This window comes from Centropristis striata, chromosome 3, assembly GCF_030273125.1.
Source record: "Centropristis striata isolate RG_2023a ecotype Rhode Island chromosome 3, C.striata_1.0, whole genome shotgun sequence".
In the NCBI taxonomy this organism is placed as follows: domain Eukaryota; kingdom Metazoa; phylum Chordata; class Actinopteri; order Perciformes; family Serranidae; genus Centropristis; species Centropristis striata.
The window spans coordinates 33399107-33425194 of record NC_081519.1 but is presented as its reverse complement, the minus strand read 5'-3'; the positions used below and the strand labels follow the sequence as shown (position 1 = coordinate 33425194).

Genomic DNA, 26088 nt, shown 5'->3' with positions numbered 1-26088 from the left:
TTTGCACTGAACATCTTTACTTTTATTCCCCCTCTTGTTTTTGTGATTATTAGTCTGTATGATGATTGTCTAATGTCTGGAAAAGTAAGTAAGTGCTTTGACCATGCTATTTATGTTTGTAAAGAACTACAAATTGAAATCAAGCTTAAAATAAAAAGACACTTCCTGTTCCTTTTTGTTTTAAAAGTTATTGACACAAAGAATAAAACTAATTGTGTGTTGTTTTAGATTTACTTACAACAGTTTAGTTTCTAATCTAAAAATAAATAAAAAATCAGAGCGTCACAAATTCTGAACTACAACTCCCATGAGGAAGTTCGCCGTGTTTCGTCATTTTACGTCGACTGCCGTTCAGTGACGTAGCGAACAGCCGCCGGGAGAAGTTTTGAAAATAAACGTGATACTTTTTTTTTTTTTGCTTGAACATTTGAATGTCAGCGTCGTTTCGTTTGCAACTTCTCGGCAAAAAAAATATCCTTAAACGACGAGTGGGAGTGAGAAGCAGCACGAAGAAGACGAAGCGTTTCCTCAGGTGAGTGTGACACAGTTTAAAGTGTGTGAAGTTGCTAGCTGGAGCTGTTCGTCTCTGACATGAGGCAGAAACTGTCAACACGCTGCTGTTCTCACTCTGCTGCTTCACGTTAAGCAGAAAGGAGGAGAGATATGTGAAGTTTAATAGTCAGAGAAAAGGCAGAGGACTCGGAGGAAGCGGCGGGAAATGAGCCGTTAGCTCAGTTTGCTAAGTGTCAGCTAAGTGTTGATGAGACAGCTGTCCTACCGGAGGACACCTGTTGTTGTTGCTGTGGAAAGACACTTCCCTCTGTCATAATCTCTTGTAGTATCTGAGTGAACCTGCTGTGTGATGTCTCAACGTCCAACCACACTCGGACTACTTCTGGTAAGTATCAGGAAACCAAACTTATCAAACAGGGATGAGGTCATTACGTCACACTGTTAAAATAATCGCCTAAATATTTTTTTGTCAAATTTTTTTTTTTGCCTAAATCATCTCCTCATGACGCCGGCCAGCTATGGTAAAATCTACATCCTCAGTCGATCAGATCATGTGATTTTACCCCTTTAACATCATCACTTCTTTGACAATTTGCCACATTCATAGACATCAGATAAGAACCCAGCAAAGAAGAGCTAGAGGGAGATTGTTTAGTTATCAGTTTAGTTTATCAGTGTTTTATTAGTGTTGACACTAATATTGGTAACACTTTATTTTGAAGGTGTCTACATAAGAGTGACATGAGCGTGGCATAAACATGACAAGGGTCATGAACAACATTAATGCTCATGATACTTGTCATGTCATGTTTATGACAGGCTTGTGTGACTGTTATGTAGACACCTTCAAAATAAAGTGTTACCATATCCTGCTTAAGTCACGAAGGCATGTTCAAAAAATTGCCTAAGTCATTTATTTCTCTTAAGTTACATAATTTACACACATTGCTATTACTATGCCAATAGCCATCCTTTGTTACATCCTTTTTGAGTGAAATGATTAATAAATGTCATATGTTACACTTTTGGTGAAGTTTTTTTGTGTTTCCTGCAAAAGTTGGAAAAAATTAGTTAGGAGGATTATTTTAACAGGGTGACGATTAATGAGTGTAGAGGTGGAACATGTTCTCTTCTATAACCCTCTGAACCCCAAAAAGCTGTTTCAGGGTGTTTTTTTGTTGCTCTTTTTACATATTTACACTCTGTGGCCTTGTATTTCACTGCAGTATATAAATCTATCTAACTCTATATGAGGGTTGGGCGATATGGACCATATACGATATATATCCCAATATTTTTATCACAGAGCAAATGCTCAGTCAGAGTCAAAGCCAAATATGAAGTAGTTTTATTGAAACCGTTTACTTAAGTGAACATAAATACTGTCTAACAACAGGAGTACCTTTTTATTAAAATCTACGCTCCATAAAGTGCACATTGAAATAAAATCATATCTTAAATAAAAATGGCCAATGAAATAAAATAGGCCAATATTTTTCCGAAATTAATGTATTTATATGAGAAAAGAATAACGAACATTACAAAAGAGCTAAATTTGACAAACCTTAGTAAGGGCAGCATTTATACATCAAGAAAGAAAATTTGAACTATATTGATATATGCAATATGGTCTAATTCCATATCACATTAAAAAATATATCGATATATCTTTTATATCGATATCGCCCAGCCCTACTCTATAAGCACTGCAGTTCTATGGAATCACCACAATCATGGCTGGAACAACTCAAATATGTCTTTGTGCAGAATAACACAGTTATAATGAGATAAATCATAAAAAAACAAGTTGAATTTCTCTGATGAATTATTTAGAAAAAAAGGAATAGAATAACCCCCCACATCATTGCCAAAAAGAAACAAATGCGCAAGTAAAGACGCAAAATGGCCAAAAAATGGAATATAAATAATCAAAATTACTTAAAGACCAAAAAACTACATAAAAAGACACAAAACAGTTTTCTCCACACATTGTGCATCTTGAAGTATTGTCATGTTTCCAGTCTTTCCTGTCCTCTCCTCTCAGCTCTGTGTAAACATTCTCTCTTGTCCTCTCCTCTCTGCTCTGTGTAAACAGTCTCTCCCGTCCTCTCCTCTCAGCTCTGTGTAAACAGCCTCTCTTGTCCTCTCCTCTCTGCTCTGTGTAAACAGTCTCTCCCGTCCTCTCCTCTCAGCTCTGTGTAAACAGTCTCTCCCGTCCTCTCCTCTCAGCTCTGTGTAAACAGCCTCTCCTGTCCTCTCCACTCTGCTCTGTGTAAACAGCCTCTCCTGTCCTCTACTCTCAGCTCTGTGTAAACAGATTGTCATTGAATATTTGTCACATGACCATTGGTCTCAGCAGAATCAATCATGTCTTCACAGTGTCTCTGAGGAGCAAAATTTAATGTTTTTTAGATGGTTGATTTCAGTAGTAACACCACAATGTAGACTTCAATGTATCCAGTATAAAATTAGAAACGTATTGGCATCATCATTCTGAAATGGTCCTGTCTGCTTCTCACACTTAAATTATGAAAAGTACTCATGAAGAAAGGACTTTTTTCATCTATATTGTGTTATTGAAGGTTCAAATTTGAGTTCATTTGTAGATCACAGCCTCACCTGAACAATGAAATGTGCCTGACAGGAACCTAATGATAATGGGACAAGAGATGTAAACAACAAAAATAGAATAAGATCAGATAAGAAGGCAATAGGAAGGAAAAGTAGTTATTTTTAGAAGTAAGTATCCAACATAATTAATAGGGATGCATGATATTATCGGCACGTTATCGGTATCGGCCAATGTTGGCTTGACCAACACGCCGATATCTGCCGATATAATAAAGTGATTGAATAATGGGCTGCACATCACCTCTCTGTTGCACCTTGTTTGTAGCTCATAGTCCGAGCCCACCTATTTATTCTGATTAGGGATTCAAGCTGCTTATATTTTTTGTACTTTTTGTGATTTTGTTTGCACAGTGCAGATTGAGTCGTCACATATTGGGCTCCTGTTTTAAGTTAAATTTGAATTTAAGCAGCAGTCTGTAAGGTACATGTAGTTTTATTCAATTTGGGTTTAATTGCTGTACAGTTGCACTTTTCACACGTTCCCAGTGAACACAGGTTATGTTTACTTATTATGTCAATTGGGAAATTGGCCAAATTTGCCCTGATTTCAGTAATCGGCTAAATGAGTTGTAAAAACATCATATCAGATATCGGCAAAAAAATCTAATATCGAGCATCCCTAATTATTGATTGAAGTAACGTGCACCTGAAACTTAAACATGTATCACAAACGTTAACCTGCTGCGGCTCTTCTACTCGTCTCTCCTCCTGTCTACCAGTCAGCGATGTCTTCCCCGGATGAAGAGCTGCCGGCTGGCATGTCTGCCCTCCTGTCGTCCGCCTTGTCTGCCGCCGTGTCGGCCGCCATGGCGGTTGCGACGTCGGTGGACGCGAAGGCGGATCTCTCCACGCTGCTCGACGAATGGGAGGAAGCACAGCAAGGCACCACAGAGCAGCTGGTGTCCATCCTCACCAAGTCAGCAGAGATTTAGTTTTTGAAAAGCTGTTCTATCATTTGTTTTATTATCTGTGTGTCTCTGGATGTTTGTTTTTTAAGAAGGTGTTTGTGTTTCCTGCAGAATATCTGAGCTGATTGAACGGGAGACGGGAGAGTACCACAAAGCAGACCCTGATCCGTTTGATGACCGACATCCAGGTTCACATCTCTTTATAACAATCCACATAGTTCAATATTTGTGTTCCAGATGTCATTATTATGTATTATTTTTGTTTTATTTTACTTTTAATTAAAATACTTTACTTACTTTACTTTTAATTATTATAATTTTGCTTTATATTTATGGTAATTATTATTCGTTATTTTTTCTATTTCATACTTATTATATTGTTTATCATAAAATATTGCATACTTATTGTTTATAATTTAACTTGTGACTTATTATTATTATTTATATAGGTCAGGGATGGGCAACTTAAATGCTGGAGGGGCCACAATTTTTCATGGACACTACCACAGGGCCACATATAGGACCGTGCACTTAACCAGATATGATGAAACTGCAATTATAAAATATATTTACAGTGCAGTAAATTAACATATTTCATGCTCAAATGCATGTATGACAGTATAAATAGGAATACAAAAGGTTTGAAGCAAATAAAAAATAACCACTTACTGTGATTTCTTTTTTTATCATTAGACCAACATTAATTGCAATAAGTAATTTTGTGCATTTTTACTCTTTGCACTTTTAAGATTTCATGCTGAAATGCATGTAGTTGTACTGAGGGCCACTTCAAGTGAGGGTGCGGGCCGTAAGCGGCCCCCGGGCCTCCAGTTGCCCACCCCTGATATAGGTAGAGGCCCTATATAAGCCCTTTTGGGTTTCTTGCCACTACCTTTCACCTTCCCTTTGTTGTTATTTCTTTATCCTTTTCTTTTTTGTCTTATTATTGTGCAAAATAAAAAACTTCAGACTTCATTATCATAGCTCCTTCAGGTATTTTCACTTTAAATGAGCCAGTCAGGTTTCTCTAAGCTGAACTGAATCTTGTTATTCTTGGCGCTCACTCGTTGAGTTTCTGACCCCTGTTGTACTTTTCAGGACGAGCAGACCCGGACTGCATGCTGGGCCAACTCCTCAAGATGGTCTTTATGAATGATGACTTCACTAATGCGGTGAGGACTGCTGCATTGTTTATTAAAATGTGTGCATGTTCATCAAAGTATGATGGAAGAACATCATTCACATTCTGACAGACGGAGCATGTACTCACACACACTGAAGTTTCTTAATCCTCTTAACTTTTGGAGGAAGACACACATATTTATAAATGCAAGTAATCATTTTTTCTCTATGATAAATCATTTAGTCTGTAAAATGTAAAAAAAATAGGGAAAAATGTAACACATTGGAGAAACTGGAACTAGAGAATTTTCGCTTGAAAAATAATTTTATGAGACTTAGTTTTCTGTGAATGACTAATTGATAAATAAATTAAGCTTTATATTTAATTGTTAGAGCTGTAGTTGCTTCCTCGAACACCCATCCAATGCATTAAATCAAACAAAGTATTTTCAGGTCATGCACAATGTTTTTTCCACTTCATTAAACAAATATAATCAGCTGTGTCCATTATTGAGTAGAAATAATATGGACACAGGTTTTTTTAAATAAAAACCTTTAATATAAACAAGCTTTATCCAAGTTTAACAATGTCTTTTAGCTGTATTTCTGTTGGTGAATGGATGATGTTGAATTATTGCTGTGATTTGTTGTGCAGCTGTTGGACACGTACATAATGACGAGCAGAGAGCTGAGCCTCAACACGGCCGCCTGCCGCCTGCTGCAGAACATCATGCCGGGCCTGGAGACTGCCGTCGTCTTCCAAGAGAGGGTAAAAAAAAGATCAATAACAGCAATGCTGCTTCACTGTGCCTCTGATCACCTGTGCATGAGTCCTCTCTGTGCTGTGTGTGTGTGTGTGTGTGTGACAGGAAGGTCTGGTTGGGAGGTTGTTCTCCTGGGCTATGGAAGCAGAGCGACCGCTGTGCGTCTTCGCCACGGGCCTGTTGGCCAGAGCCATGAGCAACCAGGAGACAGCGGCCAGCCACAAAGAGGAGAACACTCAGCTGGTGGGTCACACATCAACAGACAGCCTGTCATTCCACGCACCATCCCACCTTTTCTAAACACTATTTGGTAAAAGTTGCATATTAATTGCTGCTGTAGGTCTCACAGTTATGATAAAAGATGTTAATAGTCCAGCTGAAATTGAATAGCATGGTTTTTGTCCTTTGCAACATTTTATCTGCTCTGTGAATCACCTGTGTCACATATACATTTACATTTAGATTTAGTTATTTAGCAGACGCTTTTATCCAAAGCAAACAAGGTGTAGTGCAGTAAGAGCCATTAGTGCATCAATAAGTGCTAGTGACAATTCTTTAAGGAGTAGAATTATCGTGTGGTGCTAGGAGAGAAGATGCTCTCTGAAAAGCTGGGTCTTTTAAAGGTAGTACTGAGTTTTTTAAAGGTAAAGAGGGACGCCCCTGCTCTGGTCGGAACTGGTAGTGTGTTCCACCAGTGCGGAACAAGAAAGAGTCTGGATTGCCTTATATAGATGGAGAACTTGGAAGAAAATAAAACTTTTCATGATTTTGTTAACATCTCTTGTTTCCTTGGAACATCCAGGTACCGCTCATGATTCAGCGATTGTACGAGCTGCAAACTGAAGAGGCCAAGAGTCACTTCAGTCCCACTAAGACGGACCAGAATCTACCTCAGGACTCTCAGGTTGGAGCCTCCCAAAGCACCTCAACATCAGACCAGCAGGACAAGCCGGAGGAGGAAGATAAGGAAGAAGAAGAGAGGAAAGAGAGAGACGGCGAGAGCAGCAGGACGCCGTCAAAGCCCAGTTCCAGACCGTTGCCACGGCTCTGGTCGGCCCAGAAGAACGGCTCCAGCTCCACGCAACTGCTTCCAGACTTTGTGTACCAATCGAGCCAGGAGCCTGCGTCCAGGGAGAAGGAGGACAGGCAGGGAGGAAGAGGAGGCGGTGGAGGAGGGAAGAGACAGGCGGTAACGGAGAACGGGAGGAAGGCAAAGCAGAAACGAAACTCCTCCTGCAGGACGGAGGAGGAGGCGGAGGAGAGAAATGACTCCAGCGAGCAGCCGTCCAGCACCTCCTGGTCTGAGATGAGCTCCATGGTGATCGGCTCTGACTACCGCCTGTCACCACTGAGCCCGGCCATGGAGCAGAGGCTCATCCTGCAGTACCTGACGCCTCTTCTAGACTACCAGGAGGTGAGACAAAAAAATAAGAGTCCTTTTAAATGTAACGTAACGTGTTCCCTCCTCGGACTGCACCGGGCTCATTGAGTATCTTTTATTCTCTTATTTAACTCACACTTTTTCTTCTTCAGTGAACTGTAAGGTCAATAATCTTCCTCTCCTCCTCAGCTGCTCTCAGTCTTCATGCAGATGGACACGCGGCCGCTGCTGATGAACTACATCGATCTCAGGCAGACCAAAAATGTCCAGCTCACCTTCGATGCCCTCCTGGTAAGACTTTTGTCTTAATCAGCCACCAAAACAAGTAATATAGTTTATCATTTTTTCATGCACCAAATGTCCAAATGTCACCCATCACTGCGCTCAGATCTGATGGCGTTATGCACTCTGGGTACAAACCTCTACACCGAGTTTATAAAGGAAGTAGCAGGGTCAGTAAATAGTTGGATAATTGGAAAGTCAGCTTGCTTATAAATCCAGGTAGTTGCTTCAGTATTCAAGAAAGCCCATGAACATTCATTCATTCTTTATCTTTAACCATTCATCCAGACTTGGGTTGCGGGGGTCTGGAGCCGATCCCAGCTGACATTGGGCTAGACTCATGAACATGATATATGTTAATTGGATTTAATTAAAGACATTTAATAGAAATAAACTCTCTCTTTCTTTATGAAAAAATGTCATAATAAGATACTGCTACACAATTGAAATTCCGCACTGAAACATTTTTAAATGTTGTAAAATTCCTGATTTGTGTTAAAGGTTTGTTTTAAAAACAAGCTGACAAACACACAACCATCTCAACGATTCCTTTACAAATCAAACTCTTTGATTGTCTTTATAAATTTAATATTTTATCATTGAATAATTGCTGACTGAGCCTTGAACCAGCCGAGCAGCTGTATATATATATCTCCAGTAGCTGGTCCCGCAGCCTGCAGCCTGCTGCCTGCTGCCCCTCCCCTCAGAAGAAAGGGTCTGTGTGTGAAGGATAAGCTACACCTCTGTGGGTGGAGCGCTGCTGAGCCCCTTCAAGATTAAATATGTTTCCTCAGATCTCATCTTTTGCACCTCAAAACTCATTGAGTCAGTTTCTTTGCCGAGTTTTGAATGTGAAATGGCAAAGAAACTGGGTTCAATAAAAAGTGTGTAAGCAGGATATATAATTAAGCGATGATCGATTAATGGTCGTTAAGAATTTGGTCGATCACGTGGAATTTTTAATCGATCTGTGTATTTTTTCATTTAAATTTTATCTCTGACTGCGTATCAGTACTCACTGAACTGAAACACGGCCGAGCATTCAGTTCTGCAGCTGCACATGAATAAGGCAATTAAATGAGAATTAAGTTGGACAAAGCTACAGTTTGCAAACTGAAAGTTGCAATAACAATTATAAAACACACAGAAATACAAGAGGATTAATTTGAGCAAAACTAGCTTACTGTATCAAACCTTGCTAGCATGAATTACTAGGTTTAATTTGATCCAAAACTTATTTAAACACAAAACACACTTAAATATGCAAGATTACTGCATAACTAACGTCATGCCTCTTCGGGGGCTAAAACATAAAACATTGAACTCCTTGACATATTTCTTTACAGTATAATCGCAGTTTATTTAGTCTTACGATCGACAGGAAGTCTCTTTTCGTCCTTTCAAAATAAAATTATCCGTTATCAAAACAGGCTTTTGCATAGTACTGTATATATATATCTTTTATTTTGCTCATGTATGCATGCAGCGATTAATCGATTAATTGATCATCAAGATAATAGTTGGCAGGTTTCTTCCAACTGCTCATCCCTCATTCCCTCAATTAAAAAACTCATACTTTTTATTTACAATGGTCTGAAATGTTTGTTTGCCTCTGTGCTGGTAACAGCTGCAGCCTGAGTCGTGATGTGCGTCCATACATACCGTACCTTTCTCATCAACAAGAGAAGTCAGGAAGGCCTGGAGAGAACTTAAGAATTAAGAATGAACTGATTTATTAAGAATGAACTGATCAGATTTTTGAGGTCAAATGTTATGACTCTTTTTGTTTAAAAAGATAAAATGATGTAGTGAGGAAGCAGAAAATCTGTCTGAATCGAGGAGGGACCAGATGACTCTGCCACAGCAAACAACATTTGATTGATTTTTTGGTCAGTGTGTCATTTTGAGCTTTCGGACGTTAAAAAACTATTATTTGAGTCAGCACTGTCAATTCAACAGATATTACTTGAGCCAAGCTCACCTCTTGTTTTGTATAGTTTAGTTTTTTCTTGAACAGAAACTTGTGCTTCCTTTCACTTTATATGGCTTCCATCCACTGTATCCACTTAAAACTGCCTGTTTTTGTCAATTGTCTGATAAGTGATGTATGTTTTAAAGTCAGATTTCTCATTCATGTGGACTTTTCAAACCAAACAGATGTCTGTAAGGAGTAATGTGTGTTCTGTTTTCACTAATGATTTGAGTCTCTCTCCTCTTCTGTCTCTTCAGTTTCTCGCCTCGCTGCTCATCCACAAGAAGTTTGCCACAGAGTTCATCAGTAACGGAGGAGTGCAGAAACTCCTGGAGATCCCGAGGCCTTCTATGGCGGCGACTGGAGTTTCCCTCTGCCTGTACTACCTGGCTTACAACCAGGACGCCATGGAGAGGGTGAGTTTAACACACAGACACAACTGGTTTCAGTAATAAACCTGCAAACAAACAGGATGTAGAAGAATTTAAGTGTTTTTTTAGCTGCTGGAGCTGATAATTTGAGAGAAAGGGTTTAACTTTTTAGTTGTAAAGTAGTCTTTATAACTTTGTGTTCATCGTTGTCTGACTGTGTGTTTGCAGGTGTGCACGCTCCCAGACGGCGTGCTGTCGGACATGGTGTCCTACGCTCTGTGGCTGTTGGAGTCGTCCCACGCCTCGGGCGTCTGCCACGCCACCATGTTCTTCTCCATCTCCTTCTCCTTCAGAGCGGTGCTGCAGCTCTTCGACCGGCAGGACGGCCTGCGCAGGCTGGTCAACGTGGTCGGTGCTCAGACTCTCCTCTTACTTTGCTTTAATGCTTCGAATGGAGAGAAAGTGACATTTTAAATGTGTGGTGTAATATTCCCCCTCCCTCCTCTCTCTGTAGGTCAGCACATTGGAGATCCTGACGGCAGGCAGCGAGGTGTCCATAATGAGCGATGACCAGGTCTTCTCCGATAGGCAGACTGCCAGACACACCTGCATGGCTCTGCGCAGGTACTGCAGAGCACGTTATTCCAGTTTTTTTATAGTTTAATGTAGAAAATTTTTTTATTTACTAGTGCAGTGCCTGTAGGAAGTATGTATTCGTACATTACATACAGACCACTACAACCTCTGCAACTCCATAAAACACTTACTTTTCATAAGGTACGCACACTATCCAGCACATACACATTGAACATTGATATTCGCTGGAAACTATTTGAATATTATTGGAAAATTGAACCTTATAGCGCACTTTCAAACTCTGAAAGATAGGTAGGCTAAATAGACTTACAGATGAGATGAGTCAGGGTGGAAATCCAGAGTGAATTGGAGCCTGCAGCTTAATTTGACTCAACACGGGAAACCTCGCCCGGTCCGGACACGGAAAGGATTGACAGATTGATAGCTCTTTCTCGATTCTGTGGATGGTGGTGCATGGCCGTTCTTAGTTGGTGGAGTGGAGCTCCCCTAAAAGGCGTCCGATCAAAAACAGTGCAATGCCGCACACACACACACACACACACACACACACACAGACACACACACGCACGCACAGACGCTTCTTACTTGATAGATGTCTGACTTCCAACAAAGCTTGAAGGGTAAGATGTTTTTTTTTTTTCCAACTTGATTTCAGTGGGTCAGTTCGTGTTTCATTGAGTTTTTGCTGATTTTATCAAAAAGTCTTCTTTGATGCAACATGCAGCAACATGCATCAGTCATAACTGCCTCACCCCTTGTGCTTGTAGCTATAAACATTTCTGAAGTTCCCATAAAAACAAAATAGATGTGTAAGTAGTTTTTTATCACACATGCCTTGCGATGATCGTCAACAGTTGCCAGTATCCCAGTATCTGGCCCACCAGTGACAAAAGTCTTAATAACATTATAGAGATGATGACACATTCTGCACTAATTTTACATCCAATGAAGCATTAATGATGTATATAATAATATATAATAATAATGTAGCATCAGCTCCAAACCCGTGCATGAGCCTGCGTCTTCACCAGCAGCTCTGCCGGCTGAAGATCTCAGTGCAAACATCTCAAAAGTGACTTAATCCTGGATCTTCTACCTCTGTATCATCCCCGTCAATTCATCTGTAAAATATGCAGATTTTGATTAACTTTTTTACAGGAAACTGAAAATATGATCAAAGAGTACTACTATAAAGCCATATCATGGGCTCTTTTAGTGGCCAGTGTATTGCAAGCGTATAAAACAATGATGAATTGATTATTGATGACTTTCTCCAGATATTTTGAGGCTCACCTGGCAGTAAAATGCGAACAGGTCAAACAGTCTCTGCACACGTCGGACGGAGGCACCATCGTCCCCCAGCAGCCGTTTTATAAGGTACCTGCTGGTTTTATCATCCTCAAATGTTCGAAAGGAATTGAAAACTCTAATAAAGAATACCGTGTGTTCATGTGGTTACATATCCACCCTGTACCATGTTTCCAGGCGTACACGTACACCAGAGAGCAGATCATTGAGATAATGGAGTTTCTGATCGAGTGTGGACCTCCTCAGCTCCACTGGGAGCCAGTAGACGTTTTCTACAAGATGTCCTGTGTCCCTTTAATGCTGCAGCTAATATCTGCAGCGTGCCACTGGAGGACTTACTATGGCAGGTAAAGCTTCACACACCAGTATGCAGGCCTGTTTTAATTTTTTTTTTTTTTTATTGAAAATTAGCATTCATAAGCATCAGTACAATACATTAGTTATTCCACAGCTGTGGAAACATTTTTGTTTTTTAAACTGTACATTAGACAGAGAACCACAAAACGTCTGCGGGCTATGAGCGAAGAAAAGCAATAATGTCAGAATTTTCCTAGGTTTAATTTTATTCAAAACTTATTTAAACACAAAACACATTTAAATATGCAAGATTACTGTGAAAACTAACCTCAAGCCTCCTCAGGGGGCTAAAACATAAAACATTGATGTCCTTGATGTTATCTTTACAGTTTAATCTCAGTTGAGTTAGTTTAATGATTGACAGGATCAAGTCTCTTTTCGTCCTTTCAAAATAAAAGCGTCCGTTATCAAAACAGGCTTTTGCATAGTACTGTATATATGTCTTTTATTTTGCCCGTGTATGCATGCAGCGATTAATCAATTAATTGATTGTTAACGTTGTAGATAATCGAGTTGGAAGGTTTCTTCCAAACATCCATCCCTAATTATAATGCAATTACACACTTTCAAAGACCTCAATTAATAAAAGGAGAGAGCAGAAATTCTTATTTATTTCTGTTTACTGTGAAAACATGCTTAGGCGCTGCATCCAGGTCTTAACAGTCAGTAAAACATCATGTTGGATGAAGTTTTGCTGACATTAATAAGCAAACACAGCGGGAGATATGGAGGTCAGACACAGTGATCTTTGTCTCTGTTTAGGAGTGACATTGTGCGTTACGCCCTGGACATCCTGGCCATCCTGGTGGTGGTTCCAAAGGTCCAGCTGGTGCTGGCCGACACTGTGGAGGTTACGGATGAAACCAGTGCCGTCTTCTCCACTGTGGGTCAGTAGAGCTGTCGGTTCTCTCACAGCTTCAGTCTTTTGTTTTGTGTTTCGTCCTGGATGTGCATCGACGTGTCTCCTCTCTCTGCTGCAGGTATGAGCATCATCCTGGGCGTTGCTGAGGGCGAGGTGTTCGTCAACGACGCTGAGATCCAGAAGTCCGCACTGCAGGTGAGCTCGCGGCTTTAATCAGTGACTGATGATGGTTTGTCTGTCCACCAGGGTTCCTACGGGTGCTTGAAATCCTTGAAAATGCTTAAATTTTAATGTTGAATTTCAAGGTTTGAAAAGTGCTTGGATTTTGGATTAAGTGCTTGTAAATGCTTGAAATTCTTACTGTATTTCTCTAGCAATCTGACTATAGATAATCACATTTTCAATGGAAAAAACTATATAAAGTGAATAGCCTATAGCCTATCTGAAATGAAGACCACTCCGCCTGGATCTCGTCTGCGTCTTCTTGTTTCTGACATGTTTCTTGTTGCTCTACCCTGCATCTTCTTACTGAAGGGAGTTTTTCAAATTCCTAGTGGATGTGAGGGCTCCTGAAGTAGCCTATTCGTGGCGCTTTCCTCCTAGTTTGGGTCGTGTTTAGTTCCACCAGCTGCCGGTTGATGATTTTTGTGAGCTTACTTTTGCTCCGAGCCCCTAGATTCCCATACCAGTATGTTTTATGAGATTATCAAACTACTTTTAGTTGTTAAAAGTGTAATACAATTGCTGGTGGTATGGTTAAGGGAAATTACCCCTTTTAGTATTGAAGTACTCATCTAAAACATGCCATTTACAACCGTTGTAAGGTACTGGAAAAGCTTGAAAATGGACCTTGAAAGTGCTTGAATTTGACCACTCAAAAAGTGTATGAACCCTGGTCCACTCTTCTGTGGTCCAGACTAGGGATGTCACGATTACCCGTTTTCACGATTAATCATGGTTTTAAACGTTACGATTAGTTAATCGTAACATTTCCGAAATAACACCAATTCCCAGAGAAGATTATGCTGGAACCATGTTGGTACATAATCGCAACACGACCGGAACGAAAATAAAGTTACACAACAACCGCGTGTCAAATAATCGTGATAATCGTAATATTGTGATTATTTCTTTTTTTTTTGTGAACAACTTTTTTATTGCTTTTGAAGACAGAACAATTACAGCAGTCCGATAAAAGTAAAAGGTACATTGCAATCCAATTTAAATAATATAAAAAAGAAAATATTAATAATTTAATAAATAGAAAAAAAAAGGAAAAAAGAATTGTGATTATTTCTCTGACAATAACCGTACCAAGAAAATCTGTCATTGTGACATCACTAGTCCAGACTGAAATATAGTACAGCAGCTCACGACAATAATCAGTTTGAGCATCAGTTTTTTTTGTGTTTCTGTCATCCTGAGCTCCTTTCTAACTCCCAACTTCTCTTCTGTCTCCTCCAGGTGATCACAAACTGTGTGTGTGCTCCTGACCAGAGCCTGAACACTGTGGGAGCCTTCGCTGTGACGCCCCTGAGAGCCTCCCTCCACCCCCAGCCGCCCCCCGCCCCCCACAACAGAGTGCTGGCTCACATGTGGCGAGTAGTGCAGAACAACAATGGAATAAAGGTACGAATGAAAAGAACTCGTTAACAGTAAAAAGTTCTGCAGTCATGGCACGTCCCTCACTCCCCCGTCTGTCTGTCTGTCTGTCTGTCTATCTATGTCTCCCTCAGGTGCTTCTGTCTCTGCTGTCGGTGAAGATGCCCATCACAGACGCAGACCTGATCCGAGCTCTGGCCTGTAAGGCTCTGGTCGGACTCTCTCGCAGCTCAGCGATCAGACAAATCATCAGCAAACTGCCACTTTTCACCAGCAGCCACATTCAGCAGGTGAGAACAAGATCTGACGCAGATTGTGACAAAATAACAAACTGGAAGCTCAATGTAGAACATCTTGTTATCAGACCAGTGTCCTGGCTGTCAGCCGGTTCACCACTTTCATCAAGAATCAAATATCTCTAAAGTCTTTGGTGGATATTTTGTTATATACAGGGTTCGTACGGGTGCTTGAAATCCTTGAAAATGCTTGAATTTGACCACTGCTAAAGTGTACCAACCCTGAATATATTAGCATGCTTACACTCTAAACTAAGATCAAGACTAAAGCTGCAGTCAGACTGAACTCCATGTGGTGAACTGCCCCAGTGAATATTTGATTGCAAAGTTAAAAATAAACAATTTGGAGTTCATAGAGAAGATACTAAAAGAAGAGAGTTGTGTTAGTCTGCTCTACTTTATTCTCATTACAGATTGACGGATATGGGATTTTTGAGACTGAAACAGATTTTTAGAGGGGAAAAATTCACAGATTCCAAATATGGCAGCTGATATTGAGGGTTTTTGAGCTGGAATGAAATAAGAGCTTTTCTATATGGATTTTCACTGATTTTGCACCAATATGGCGATCCAAAAGTACCCAGAAGGCTGCCTCATTCAACAAATAACTTTATTAGCAATATTTAACATCACATATACATGCAATGTGTTGTTTGCTGCATGATATGTTCTCTTAAAGCAGGTCGCACATCGGCCCATATCGGAAAACATACAGTGATACAGATAAATGCAAAAAAATACTTCTGTGATAGACCAGACAGGTTTTTTTTATTTTGTTTTATGAGATCAAATCTGGATACTTTTCAAAAAGCAGAAGCTGTTATTTTACCCCCAGTGCTCATGTAGTTTTTCTCTTGACCCTCCCAGCTGATGAAGGAGCCGGTGCTGCAGGACAAGCGCAGCGAGCACGTGCGTTTCTGCAGATACGCCGCCGAGCTGACGGAGCGCGTGTCGGGGAAGCCGCTGCTCATGGGGACCGACGTGTCGCTGGCTCGTCTGCAGAGGGCCAACGTGGTCGCACAGTCACGCATCACCTTCTCTGAGAAGGAGCTCCTGGTGCTGATCAGGAACCACCTCGTGGCCAAAGGCCTCCACGACACGGCACACACGCTGGTCAAAGAGGCGAACTTATCCATCACGTCCCTCTGTCCTCACTCCTCCTCCTGCGTCACCCCTCCCCCCTCCTCCTCCTCGCTGATCCCCAGGACTTGCCGCTCAGGCGGCCCGATCCCAGCTCGTGTTTGCGCTCATGTCGGATCTTCTCCCGTGGCCTCGGCCGCTGCGGCCCCCCCCCTCTACTCCCTCGTCCTCCCGCTCCCACATCGGCCCTCACCCTTCATGCTCCTCCTCTTCCTCCCCCCTCCCCCCTCCTCATCCTCATCCTCAGGGCTCACATCTGGTTGGCCGGATTTTATTCTCCCGGGAACGCCCGGCCGCTCATTGCAACTCAGGGAAAAAACTTCGTGCACTGAAGCAGAAGTCGGACCACGGTGCTTTCATACAGGTCAGTGAGGCACTTTTTATTGTTGTTAATCATTTTGTGGTTGGACAGAATATTAACAGTTTTTGTAATTATCATGGCAATCACTTATCAAGCAAAAAGGCCATCATGGCTTCATTCTAGTTCTAGTTTCTTCTTCTTTTTCCTGCTTTTTTCTGATTTATATGATAGGACTTTATGAACTCTTAAAAATGAAAACAGATGTAATCAACCAAAAATAATAGTATTTACTTTAAAAAAATCACCTTTTTATTACATTTTGACAAGAATTTGTTTTGTGTCTTTGCCCCCAATAACGATCTAAGTACTCTGATATTTAATATCTGCCAATAAAGAGTTTGATCTCAGCTTTACATTTTCCTGGAAAGCACACTTAAAGTATGCTTTAATTAAAGGTTTAATGTGTAACTTTTCTGTGTTAAAATATCTAAAAACGACTAGACCTATGCTATATATTTTGTTGAGTTGTGTTCTTACATTTAAATGTGTCTAAATGTTTTCAAACCAGAAAAATCTAATTATAATCAAGACAATGGTTTTGTTGTGTTTTTCTGTTGGAGGTTATCATAAATTGACTTTTCATCAAGTTTAAGACACATTTTAACAATACACCTTTTATATTTAGATGGCGTTTAACTATATATTTTAATCCATTGAATGATTTCAGTGATCTAGCATCTGGAGGTTAAGATAAAATGTTATCAGAAACAACAAAAACACTTCCCTGTTGTGGAATTTAAAAGTGCTCAAAGAAACTAAGTCAGTTAGTTTCCAGTCTTTCTGTAACGTGTTCCATGCATAAGGTGCAGAGTAAGCAAATGCTAAATAAAGTGCTGGATCAGGCTAAACACTGATCTATTAGGATCAACTCATGACCATGTTTCTCCTCCTGATCAGACTCCAGCCATGAAGAAGCAGCTGGAGCGCCATCTTCCTTCCCCACCGACCCTCGACAGCATCATCACCGAGTACCTGAGGGAGCAACACGCCCGCTGCCCCAACCCCGTCACCACCTGCCCCCCCTTCTCCCTCTTCACCCCCCACCGCTGCCCCGAGCCCAAGCAGCGGCGACAGGCGTCCACCAACTTCACCGCGCGCCTGGGCAGCCGCGTGCTCTACCCCAGGTACGGCGGCGTGGACAGAGGCTGTCTGGACAGACATCTGATCTTCAGCAGGTGATGAACACACACACACACACACACACACACACACACACACACACACACACACACACACACACACACACACACACACACTCACACACTCAGAATCACTTTATTAGTCCCTTGAAGGGAGATTAGTTTTGCAGCAGGACACACAAGACAAGGTACACAACGATAATAGAATAAGACCCAATAAAAGTCTAATAAAACACAGTCAAAGAGGCGCCATACACATTGTAATGTACATGTACACTGTAAAAAAGATAAACAATAGCTACTCAATAAAATCGAGGCAACAGATTGCACGCATATTATTTATTAAATCTAACTAGGTTACAAGTTGAGTTAATAACAACTTAACAGGAAGTGCCTGTCAATTAAAAACGGACTAATTCTATTGTGTTGGATTCATTAAAAATTCTCTTGATTTAGAATTACATACACATAAAGATTATATTTAATGCGATCAAAATAAGTAGATTCTATCTAAAAAATTTTATATTAAAGCTACTTAAACAACTGCCTCGAAATCAAGGACGCATTTATATTTAATACATTTTATCAAATATATTAAGTAAAATGAAATGACTACAGAATAATTTATTACGGTTTTCACACACCGAACCTGCGTTATAGAACGAGTTTATCACTTATCTAACTCTTTGTGTCTTTTATATTTAGGTTTCGTCCGATGTCCATCTTCCACGAGGGTGACGGAGATGAGAGCGGTTTCACCTGTTGTGCCTTTTCAGCCCGTGAGCGTTTCCTGATGCTGGGGACCTGCTCCGGACACCTCAAGTTCTACAACGTCTTCTCCGGAGACGAGGAGGCCAACTACACCTGCCACACATCAGCCATCACACACCTCGAACCCTCCAGGGTACGCTGACATTTCACAACTCCTGCTATCAAAGAATAAACAGTTTTCTTCCTTTTTGTCTGGTAACAAATACACCAGACAAAATCCAGACATAATCTCCCCCTTTTAGTATGTAAGTACTCATCTAAAACATGCAATTTACAACAGGGGTAAGATACTGGAAAAGCTTGAAAATTGACCTTGAAAAATGCTTGAATTTGACCACTGCTAAAGTGTACGAACCCTGTTATGTTCTTCAGGATGGGAAACTGTTGCTGACCTCTGGCTCCTGGAGCGTCCCCCTGTCTGCCCTCTGGAGTATGGACGGTGTCTTCAGCATGAAGTAAAACTCTCATACACTGTTAACTTTACCCTCCCGCTCAGAGTCTTTGTTTCTGTTGGTTTACGGACTGTTGTGTTTGCTTTCCGTCTCAGGAACTCGTTTGTAGATGATCACTACGTGGAGTTCAGTAAACACTCTCAGGACAGAGTCATCGGCACCAAGGACCAAGTCGCACACGTATGTTACACAAATATTCTGACACGACTCTCATTTTCAGGTCAGAAACAGCATCCAATCAAACTCCCTCTCAACATTTCTATTTCACTCTCTTTTAATAATTAGAATTTTTTTAAATATTGCTGCATCATTTCTGTGTGTGCCGCAGATCTACGACATCCAGACGGGCCAGAAGACTCTGACCCTGAATGACCCGGCCCTGGCCAACAACTACAAGAGGAACTGCGCCACCTTCAACCCCACAGACGACCTGGTGCTGAATGACGGCGTGCTGTGGGACGTGCGGGCGCCGCGGGCCATCCACAAGTTTGACAAGTTCAACATGAACATCAGCGGAGTTTTCCATCCCAACGGGCTCGAGGTCATCGTCAACACCGAGATTGTATCCTCTGATCCTCGTCGTGTTTATGCTCTAAACTGATTTTGAATTTAAATGAATGGTCCAAAGTGAGATAAGAACTCAAGGTTCAAGACCGATACAGTGAAACATTTCCTTTATTTCCTTTTTCTGTCTCTTTTCTTGACTAGATGAAAACAATTCTTGATGTGTTAGTGGATCGTCTGTTTTGTGTTTGGGCCTAATTGTTGAAATCTATACACACCTGTGCAGGAGTACATCATGAGCTCATCAACAGTGTTTGTGTGGTTACCATGGATGTGCAAGTTTTGAGTTTTGCTTGCCTGTTGCAAAAAACGTTTTGTAGCTTCTGTCTGAGGAAAAAGTTTTTGGTGCTGCAGCAGTATTTATTTATTTATTTATTTATTTATTTATTTAAGATATTTTTTGGGCATTTTTGGGCTTTATTGATAGAGACAGATTAAACACGGATGACGGCACTGTGGCCGCCATTGCTAACTGTGCACAACGTCAGCAGCTGATTATAAACAAAGCAGCATGGCTAATTATGCATAGCGTCTCCGCTGATCATAAACATAGTGATCGTGAATTAACCGGCATCGCTAACTGTGCACAGAGTGTCTCGTGCTTGTTGTAAACAAACAGAGAGCGCTAAGTGAACACCTCTTGCAGCAGCAGACTGGATGCTAAGGGGTTAACATCCCCTCCGGCTCTGTGACTGCAGCTGGGAGAGACTGCTGCAGGAGGACTGTGCCGCTTCCACTCATTCTTATTCTTTTTAGCCAGTTAGTTTGTATATGTACTGTTCTGTAATTGTACAGTAGTTTTACTGTAGTTTTGCTGTAGTTGTGAGCCTTGACAGCAGGTGTCAGTGGGACCTGAGGACGTTCCACCTGCTACGCACCGTCCCCGCTCTGGACCAGTGCAGGCTGGTCTTCAACAGCAACGCCACCATCATGTACGGAGGTACGGCTGTTTGTGTGCATTGTTCCAAACTAATCCTCTGTGTGTGTGTGTCACTTTTTACTTATGACATCTTATGGTCTGCTCCCCCTCTCTCTCTCACACACACACACACACACACACACACACACACACACACACACAGCAATGCTCCAGGCCGATGATGAGGACGACGCCATGGATCAGCAGATGAAGAGTCCCTTTGGTTCGTCCTTCAGAACCTTCGATGCTACAGACTACAAGCCCATCGGTACGCTGCACCTCCTGTTTATTGCACATTTGAATCTTATTGTGCAACTACAGAATAAATATCATTTTTATAGCACTCTGAAATCACATCACAATCTCAGTACATGTAAGAGGAAAAATAAATGTAAGACAGTTTGTGTTGGATTTCAAACTTTGTGTTTGGTGTTTCGTCGTGGTAGAATTATCAAGTCTCTGACTTGTTTCTTGTTTTTAAATACCACAACTTTTTATTTCACCTTGTTTTCAGTTTATAACTCTGCTCTGCTTTTTATTCTTCAGCCACAGTGGACGTGAAGAGGAACATCTTCGACCTGTGCACCGACACCAAAGACTGCTACCTGGCTGTCATTGAGGTACTGCTCTTAAATGTTCTGCCTTAAACTCACCAGTGTTCATGTTGGAATTAGACTGAACATCGGACCATTTCTGACAAACGGAGACAAATACAAACTGCTACAGCAGCTACCGTCGCTGCTTAACATCTCTAACACGTCAGCCGGTCTTTGGAACTTTTAACTGTTTGTTTTTAATGATTTAAATCTTTAAAATCAGTTGTAACATGTTAATTCTGACAGCTATTATTATATAAATCAAATAATAAATCCCCACAACTGTAATTAAGGAATGTTTGCTTGATGTTTTGGTTAATTTTATGTGGATAAAAAGATAGTTGACTAATTGTTTCATATTTATCAAATGTATTTTTCTTCCTTTGCTTTTCCTTTTTAACTTAAAGCTCATTTAAAACCTCAGTTTGTAATTATTTTTCCCCCTGATTCTGCAGAACCAGGACACGGTCAGTCTGGACACGGTGTGTCGGCTGTACGAGGTCGGGAGACAGAAACTGGCAGAAGAGGGAGACGACAGTGATCAGGTGAGAGGAGGAAGTGTCTATGATGTGTTGTGCCTATTTTGCAGGTTATTGTCTGTCTCTCTTACTGTGAAAACTAACCTCATGCCTCTTCGGGGGCTCAAACATAAAACAATGGACTCCTTGATGTTATCTTTACAGATTAATCTCAGTTGAGTCTCACCGACAAGATCAAGTCACTTTTCATCCTTTCAAAATAAAAGCCTCTGTTATCAAAACAGGCTTTTGCATAGTACTGTATATATATATATATATATATATATATATATATTTTATTTTTCCAATGTATGCATGTTTTTGTACATGCTGGAGTAGTATGTAGTATAAAAACATAGCGATTAATCGATTAATTTATCATTAATGTTCTAGATAATAGAGTTGGCAGGTTATAGCCCCACTTTCAGCGTTTCTTTGTCATCCAGGTGAGCAGCCTCCTCAACCCAGAGCTGATGTGGAGTATCAATATGAGCAAAACTAGCTTACTGTATCAAACCTTGCTAGCATGAATTACTAGGTTTAATTTTATCCAAAACTTATTTAAACACAAAGCACACTTAAATATGCAAGATTACTGTGAAAACTAACCTCATGCCTCTTCCGGGGCTAAAACATAAAACATTGAACTTCTAGACATTATCTCTGCAGTTGAATCTCTTATTTAGTTTTAGATTTAGTTTACGATCGACAGGATCCAGTCTTTTAGTCCTTTCAAAATAAAAGTGTCCGTTATCAAAAGAGGCTTTTGCACAGTACTGCATATATATATTTTATTTGTTTTTATACATACTGAAGTATGTATAAAAAAAATAAAGATTAATCAATGAATTGATCGTTAAAGTTATAGATGTTCGAGTTGGCAGATTTCTTCCCAACGCCCATCCCTACTTTAAACATTTAATTACACTCAATGCAGAACCGTGTCTTAATTTAGTTGTGTTAATAAGAAGTCCTGTGTGTCCTGTGTCATGTTGCAGGATGAAGACGATCAGGACGACGATGACTCGTCGGACACAGATGACGACGACGATGATGACGACATGGACACGGACCCGCTCATGGAGGAGCTCGCTAATAACGGCGATGCGGAGAACGAGGACGGTCAGAACTCCCCCACAGATCAGGAGGTGAGCCGTTTCTCTCTTCATGTGTACTTTCTCCACAGAGCAGGCGATTTTTACCAATGTGTAATAAATGAATTATAATAATAATATTACATATGCTAAAACATTTCAAACCCCGGCCTCTCAGATTGCAGATCTGCTTGCCAGTAACAGTTATGAAAACAGTGCTGATGATGACTCGGCAGACTCGGACCACTCGTTTGGGACGGATGACGGATCCGACTCGCTTGATGAAGCAAGTTGTAAGTAACAGAGTTTAATATTCTGCTCGCTTTCACAACTGTGGGTGGGCTGCTGAGTCAGTATGATTTATGGGCTTTAGTCAATAAATTACAAGAACAACAAAGAACACACACATGTAGATTAATTTTAAATCATTTCCCATAATGAACTAAATAAAGAGCACCAGTCAACACATTGCTGACACTTTGTCCATTCATAAACTTACAGATTGAATGGAATGGAAAATGGCTAGATATCAGCTGTTAAATTAAACTTTTATGAACTATTATTGTTTTTTTTAAAGATTATTTTTTAGGCATTTTTATGCTTTATTGACAGTGACAGAGTGAAAGGGGGTGACAGAGGGGAAGACATGCGTCAAAGGGAGCTCAGGCCGGATTCGAACCCGGCTCCGCCGCAGCAAGGCCTCAGCCTACATGGCAAGCGCTCTACCAGTGTGAGCCACCGGGACGCCCTGAGCTATTATTGTTATCATTACTAGTGCAGTGCCCGTAGGAAGTATGTATTCGTTAGCATGCTAATCGTGAGATAGCACATTACGCAGTATGCTGCACTAAAAGTACATTAACATGAACCCAATTAGCTGATATACAATATTGCATGTAAGTATCTCAAATCAAATGATTATGGGCATTACGCTAAGCAACATGAATGTCATCCCTGAATTACATAGTAATGCAACATAAGAAGTGAATAAAGCTAAATCTCCGCTTAGCATGCTAATCACAAATAACACAATTTGTACATTACATGCAGACCACTACAATGTCCGCAACTCCATAAAACTTACTTTTCATAAGGTACGCACACCATCCAGCACATACACATTGGACATTGATATTCACTGGAAAATATTTGAATATTATTGGAAAATCGAACCTTGTAGCACACTTTAAAACTCTGAAAGATAGGTAGGCTAAATAGACTTACAGATGCGATGAGTCAGGGTGGAAATCCAGAGTGAATTGTGTTACTGACCAGGTGTAGGTCTATCACACAATGGGGCGGAGCTCCCCTAAAAGGCGTCCGATCAGAAACAGTGCAATGCTGCAACACGTCCTACGTAAATAATGATATTTTGAAAAAATAATTCAAAAATCTTCAAAATCGAGGATGCACACCTTCGTGCCATGCGCAAGCCACATACGAAATCTGAGGTCAGTCTGACTAACGGTCAGAGAGATATAGCCTCGACACACACACACGCTTCTTGCTTTTATAGGTAGATATTTGTCCAAACATATGTACCTTTAGTTGTATCAGGCATTAAAATGAATGAGAAAATAAAGAAAACAAAAGTGGTCTAATCATTTTTTCCATGACTGTATATGACAATAAGTGAAACCTCTTTATGTTTTTGCCTGTTGTGTTGTGATGGTCTTCTTTGCCTTTTTAACTTTGTAGACTAAACGTGTGTGCGTGTGTCGTACTGCAGTCTACCCGGATCTATCTGACGATGAGACGGAGATCCTGCAGGCGCTCACTGAACGATGGCTCCCCTGACCCTCTGCTCACCAACAAACCTCAACACGGACTGTTTCCACCTTTTTATAAAGTGTCATTTCTCACTCAAACAGGCAAGTTGACTATGAATTCACTGATATGCGCATCCGTGTCTCTCTAGATATTCTATATCTACGAGAGACGACAGTGACGATGAATAAATATCTTCCAAAGATGACGGGGCTCAGATGGAAACACTTCTGACTTTCTGCTTCTGAACATATTTGTTGATGAAAAGTTGTTGTTTTTTCATGTTTTGTCATCAAACTGTTTTGTCTAATGCTCACAGCTGCATTAATAGACCTCAAACCAGCAAGGAACAGAAACTTACTTTTTCTTTTTTTTTTTACCCGGTTTTCCCAAAAATGAATCATTCAGGTTTCATATAAAAATCACAAATCTTTTTGTGAGTTTGACTGAAGGTGCAGACAACATTTTTTTGCAGGCCTGGACATCTCTGCAGCACCACAGTACCTAATGCAGAACAATATATATGTTTATGTAGCTCATAAAGAGGCATCAGCATTGCATTGAGTGTTTAATATCCAGTTTAACATGCAGAAATCTCTGGTGCAGGAGCTGCTTTTTCCACAAAATTCAACAAACAAAAATGCCCTTTGAATGAAGATAACTGAGATGTGGCAGAGTCGCATAATTTTGAATAATTTAAGTTATTTTTTTAATGTAATTTATTTTAGCTCTTCTCGATAGGTTCATTTCGTTCTTGCTTCATGCAGTCAGCCTGCACTGTTGGGTGAGCTGGCAGCAAATTCCCATGTGGAACATCCATTAAATTATCAGTGTGCTTTTGTTAAAATAGAAAAATGCTTTTAAAGAAGGACAGAGCTCTCAGTGAGTTACCGTGTCAGCAGAGTGTGGACAGAATATATTTTTTGGCTTTGTAGCAGCTGGTAATGTTGGCTGAAAGAATTATTCCTCTAAATAATGGCTATGAAAACAGTAAAACATGTTAATTCAATACTTATATATATATATTACATAATGTAGTATAACATTTGTCACAGATGTTTTATACATTACCTTGTTAAGGTGTGAATGTGAAAACTTTTGTTACATTATTATTTATTTCATTGCAGTTGAATCATTTGGAAAATATTAACTCCTTTATGAAGGAGTAAACACAGAATTATTTAATTTCTTAGTATATTTATCACCATTTAATCCCCATATGAGCAGGTAAACATTTCATTATCAGCTGCTACAAGTTTTCAAAGTCATATTTTGTGTTGGAACAATAATTTTACCTCATTACCTCATCAGTGGAGCTGAACACGGCCAGTATTTAACAGTCATTTAATATCTGAGCCCACAATAGGATGTAACCTGTCACTTACAGTTATTATGAGATTGGTTGGAAACTTCATGCTGCTTTGAAACTGCGTCAAACAATCTGCAACATCGTCGCAAACCTGGATTCTGTTTATTATTTCTTTCTTTTATTTGTCTAGTCGACAACTCTGCTGCTGCTGCTGGATAAAAACTTTAACCTGAAGGAAGTCCGGGTTTTTGTTGTTTGGGCTGTGAATGGAGGTTTTTATGCAGTGGTGGCTAAATAAAAGATTAATAATAATAATAATAATGATAATTTAAAAAATGGGTATTTCATGCCACAGCAGCTTTTCAGAGGCATAGAATCTACAGTTTTATAATAGATTGCATTGTTTATAAAATCTGTTTAAATTGTTGTAAATGGTTCAGTTCAGTCAATAAGTTCTACTTTAATAATAAAAGACTCTTTTTCCTTCTTTAA

The 26088-nt window shown here is 40.3% G+C and overlaps 1 protein-coding gene across 1 annotated transcript; it reads left to right on the top strand.

Annotated features, from left to right (window-relative positions):
- The first annotated feature begins 350 nt into the window (after nucleotides 1-350).
- On the top strand, nucleotides 351-26088 carry LOC131968718 (DDB1- and CUL4-associated factor 1-like). The gene is given in 32 exon segments (XM_059329718.1): nucleotides 351-532; nucleotides 840-898; nucleotides 3864-4060; nucleotides 4164-4240; nucleotides 5151-5224; nucleotides 5830-5943; nucleotides 6044-6181; nucleotides 6741-7352; nucleotides 7509-7610; nucleotides 9831-9989; nucleotides 10173-10352; nucleotides 10459-10568; nucleotides 11819-11918; nucleotides 12027-12196; nucleotides 12969-13093; nucleotides 13187-13263; nucleotides 14533-14697; nucleotides 14805-14960; nucleotides 15834-16240; nucleotides 16242-16470; nucleotides 17365-17642; nucleotides 18312-18510; nucleotides 18750-18832; nucleotides 18925-19009; nucleotides 19158-19391; nucleotides 20240-20333; nucleotides 20476-20580; nucleotides 20859-20932; nucleotides 21364-21453; nucleotides 22425-22574; nucleotides 22699-22813; nucleotides 24250-26088. Coding segments are annotated over 31 exon segments (4803 nt in total). The 5' UTR covers nucleotides 351-532; nucleotides 840-862; the 3' UTR covers nucleotides 24318-26088.